The sequence below is a fragment of the Mus caroli genome, chromosome 2, assembly GCF_900094665.2.
Source record: "Mus caroli chromosome 2, CAROLI_EIJ_v1.1, whole genome shotgun sequence".
Lineage (NCBI taxonomy): Eukaryota > Metazoa > Chordata > Mammalia > Rodentia > Muridae > Mus > Mus caroli.
The window spans coordinates 66,080,209-66,084,331 of record NC_034571.1 but is presented as its reverse complement, the minus strand read 5'-3'; the positions used below and the strand labels follow the sequence as shown (position 1 = coordinate 66,084,331).

Sequence of the window (4,123 nt, the reverse complement as noted above, 5' to 3'; positions counted from 1 at the left end):
GCTCTTGAAAGCAGAGTAAGGTGGGAGACCCCATTTCTTTCCCGGAGCCTTATGTCCTGTTGCGGGCCATCCCGCACCCTATCCAGCTCCAGATCGGGTACCCACTTTCTGCAGTGCTTGTACACGCACCCACCGCGGCCGCCTTGCCCGCCACGTGACACGCGGGTCCCCGGGCCGCCGGGTCGCGGACTCCCGGCGCCCCGCGGCTCATTCCTTCTGATTGGCTGTTGCTAGGTGACGTTGCCCGCGGTCACGTGACAAGTGTTAAATGCCCACCCTGCAGGAGCCTGCCCGGCAGACAATCGTAAAGCTGCTCGGGGGTCGCTCACCTGCTCCCGCCTCCTGGAGCCCCTACCGGGTCTGACCGCTCTTGCCCCCTCCATTGCTCGCCCCCCGCCCGAGCCGGGCCAGGAGCCGAGAGGTCCGAGAGGCCCGGGAAGGATGCGGCCAGCAGCTGCGGTCCCGAGCCACGCACGGTGATCGCCTCCTCCAGGGGAGGAGGCGCCTAGACCGTAGCCTCATTTCTTGTTTTCCTCTCCCTCCCCCTCCCCGTAATTACATTGGCTGCTGGAAGGGACCCGGAGAGATAGACAGAGGAGGCGCCTCGCATCCCCCTCTCGCCCGCCACCCGTGCTCTTTCCTGTCCCGGGTCAGGATGACTGGAGTCTTTGACAGTCTGGTGGCTGATATGCACTCGACCCAGATCACCGCCTCCAGCACGTACCACCAGCACCAGCAGCCCCCGAGCGGTGCGGGCGCAGGCCCTGGCGGCAACAGCAGCAGCAGCAGCAGCAACAGCAGCCTGCACAAGCCCCAGGAGTCGCCAACCCTCCCGGTGTCCACGGCTACGGACAGCAGCTACTACACCAACCAGCAGCACCCGGCGGGCGGCGGCGGCGGGGGGGCCTCGCCCTACGCGCACATGGGCTCCTACCAGTACCACGCCAGCGGCCTCAACAACGTCTCCTACTCCGCCAAAAGCAGCTACGACCTGGGCTACACCGCCGCGTACACCTCCTACGCGCCCTACGGCACCAGTTCGTCCCCAGTCAACAACGAGCCGGGTAAGCATCGCTAGCATCTAGGGTGCCCAAGTCACGGGGAGGGACCGGGTAAGCATGGGGTGGGGGGCAGTCCGGATCTCTAGCCTTGCACTCTGTGCATCTCTTGCTCCCGCCCTGAACTCTGCCCAATCTCCAACTGCACGCGAATCACAGTTTCTGTCTCTCCACGTTCCGGGGGACAGAGCCGGTGGGCGGTTGGGCCAGTTGGCATGCTGTGGGTAGCGCATAGCTTTGCTGCCCTCCTTTTCTTTCTCTCTTGCACAGCTCCCCCGGGTCCCTTGCAGGGTTCCGTGGCCAGGCCAGTCGGAGCGTGCTGAAGTTGGGAAGGCCTCCTCAAGTCCCTAAAGGCCTCAGCTCCGAACTTTAGGACCGCGGGGTTGGACGGTGGGTGCTCACCATTCACTTTTCGTTGCAGACAAGGAAGACCTTGAGCCTGAAATCCGAATAGTGAACGGGAAGCCAAAGAAAGTCCGGAAACCACGCACCATCTACTCCAGTTTCCAGCTGGCGGCCCTTCAGCGACGCTTCCAGAAGACCCAGTATCTGGCCCTGCCAGAGCGAGCCGAGCTGGCGGCGTCCCTGGGCCTCACCCAAACTCAGGTGAGCAAGGTGGGAGATGGCCTGCTTTCGCTAGGAAGCGGGCACGTCCGGAACAACTTTTCAAAAGTATATTTTCACCTGTGCTTTTTTATTCCGGGCAAAGTAAACTTCTAGGCCCAATCCTTTAAAAAATAAAATAAAATACAAATTTTTTTCAAAGGGGGCAGCCGCGTGGGAGGAAAGAAAATGACCCGGGTGAACAGAAATCCGACACTACAACGCCTTTCCACTCGCTGCTGCTAAAGCGGGTTACATAACTGACCTGCCACCACACTACCCAGAACCTTGGTCACATACTTAGAGCTCATCCATCAGTATCTTGAGATTCCCCCCAATGTAGTTAGAAGGAGCGGGGGCCCAGAGCCCAGGTCTGCTCGCCCGCCGGTGTCCACTCCACCAACCTCCCGCCCAGGTTCCTGTACTAAAGCTCAGGGCTTTTCCTTTTTTTCTACAAAGGTCAAAATCTGGTTCCAGAACCGCCGATCCAAGTTCAAGAAGATGTGGAAAAGCGGCGAGATCCCCACCGAGCAGCACCCTGGAGCCAGCGCTTCTCCTCCTTGTGCCTCCCCGCCGGTCTCGGCGCCAGCATCCTGGGACTTCGGCGCGCCGCAGCGGATGGCGGGCGGCGGCCCGGGCAGCGGAGGCGGCGGCGCGGGCAGCTCTGGCTCCAGCCCGAGCAGCGCCGCCTCGGCCTTTCTGGGAAACTACCCGTGGTACCACCAGGCTTCGGGCTCCGCTTCACACCTGCAAGCCACAGCGCCACTTCTGCATCCTTCGCAGACTCCGCAGGCGCACCACCACCACCATCATCACCACCACGCAGGTGGGGGCGCCCCGGTGAGCGCGGGGACGATTTTCTAACCTCGAGTGGACAGCGTCTGAGACTTGAGAACTGAGACACCGTGTTCTTCAGCACGCGTCCTGTAGCTAGAGGCTCGAACCTACCAGCCTGCGACCGCCACTCACCCAGCCGTATTGAAAGTGGCGACCAGGGGTGACCGGTCGTGGAGCCACTCCTCGCACTGCCACGGAGCAGCCGGGAACAAGAAGGCCTCGTGGGATCCTTTAGTGCCAAGCCTGGAGTCTCTGGCCTCAATTCCGACCTGAGCCCTGGCCACTTTTAGGCCATCCTCGGACTTTTCGCCCCTTCCCAACCCCCTCAGCGCGATCCTCAGGGCCCTTGGTCTCTCTAGGCCCTGAGCGGGGTCAGGAACTGGGACGCCTTCCCCTCCCTCGAGGCTTCCCGGCTCTCAGAGGCTCCTTTTTTCTCTCCTGCTCCAGGCCTCAGCGGTTATTGACCTCCCGGGTCCTACCCCACCCTATCACCTACCCCCGTGACCCTCGGGATCCCGCCGGTTTTTTTCACCTCCTGGGGGCTCAAGGGGAGAATTCCCAGCTCTCCCAACTCTTCCCGCCTCCCACTTTCCCCAGGAACACTCCCGTAGCTCCTCATCCATCGCCAGTGGAGGGTTTTTATTTTTATTTTTTTAAAAGTTTAGGTGCCTTTGCGGATGACCTCATTTTGATGTTAAAAAAAAAAACTGATTTTTTTAATATGTGGACGCTGCAAAAAATGTGTTTAAATTATCTTTTTTAAGATGAATTAAGGACTATTAGCTCGAACTTCGATGCAGAGTTTGTAAATAAGGGTGTCTGTGCAGATTTCCCCACATTTATTTGTATAAAAATTTCTCATCTTTTCAGACTTTTTTGTAAACCGCCCCCGAGTTGTGAAAGCTGCAACGTAGCAGTGACCTCAGCAGCCCCTATATTTTCCCCCTTTGAAAATTTTTCTCAGTTAAATTAAGCTACTGATTTGAATTTGTTTTTATCTTGTCCTAAAGTCTTTGTTCTTGAAATGCAAGGTATTTGGGGGTTATTTATTATGAAAGCAACATACTCTTAATGTTGATTTTACAATATGAAGAGATTATTTAAAATAAATTATTGTTTTCATTGGAGTGTGTGCTTTTTCCTTGGTGCCAGGGTTTCCTCGGCTCGGACCTTGAGCGGGTCCCCGCCCCGGAATCGGATGAACGAAACTGCACATTTACGCCTTTCCAAGGCTGCAATGGCCATGAGATGCGCACAGTCCGAGATGGGTACTACGGCCTCGGTGAAGGGTTCAGCTCCTCCCCCCTCGCCCGAGTCCGCGCGCAGTTCTTCAGCCTAAGGCGGCGTGAGTCACTCAGCGCCGGGCGGCTCCAGCCTCCGCCCGCCTGGTCCCTCTGGCGCCGGCGCCACCGCCCCGCGCCTGGGCGGTCTCCGCCGCGACCGCGTCCATAGTGCTAGCCAGGCAGTGCACCCGAGCTGCCGTGGACAACCAAATGTCCAGGACCTAAGCTCTGCAACAGTCTGGGATCAGACTCCTTCAATGGTCCCTCCCTCCATTTGCCCCCAGAGGCCCTTCGGGAGCTGGCAGATACCAGAACTCAGTGAGTCACTCCCGTGAAGCACGG

At 58.5% G+C, this 4,123-nt stretch overlaps 1 protein-coding gene across 1 annotated transcript; it reads left to right on the top strand.

The window, feature by feature from the left end:
* Positions 1–293: 293 nt before the first annotated feature.
* On the top strand, positions 294–3,625 carry Dlx2 (distal-less homeobox 2). The gene is made up of 3 exons (XM_021156689.1): positions 294–1,064; positions 1,480–1,664; positions 2,121–3,625. Exons 1-3 carry the CDS (start codon positions 656–658, stop codon positions 2,523–2,525), a joined length of 999 nt encoding a protein of 332 aa, XP_021012348.1. The 5' UTR covers positions 294–655; the 3' UTR covers positions 2,526–3,625.
* The last annotated feature ends 498 nt before the right edge of the window (positions 3,626–4,123 follow it).

Coding starts and splice junctions, on each gene's coding strand:
- Dlx2 (XM_021156689.1), top strand. CDS start 656: ATGACTGGAGTCTTTGACAGTCTGGTGGCTGATATGCACTCGACCCAG. Junction 1,065..1,479: donor CCCAGTCAACAACGAGCCGG/GTAAGCATCGCT, acceptor TTTTCGTTGCAG/ACAAGGAAGACCTTGAGCCT. Junction 1,665..2,120: donor TGGGCCTCACCCAAACTCAG/GTGAGCAAGGTG, acceptor TTTTCTACAAAG/GTCAAAATCTGGTTCCAGAA.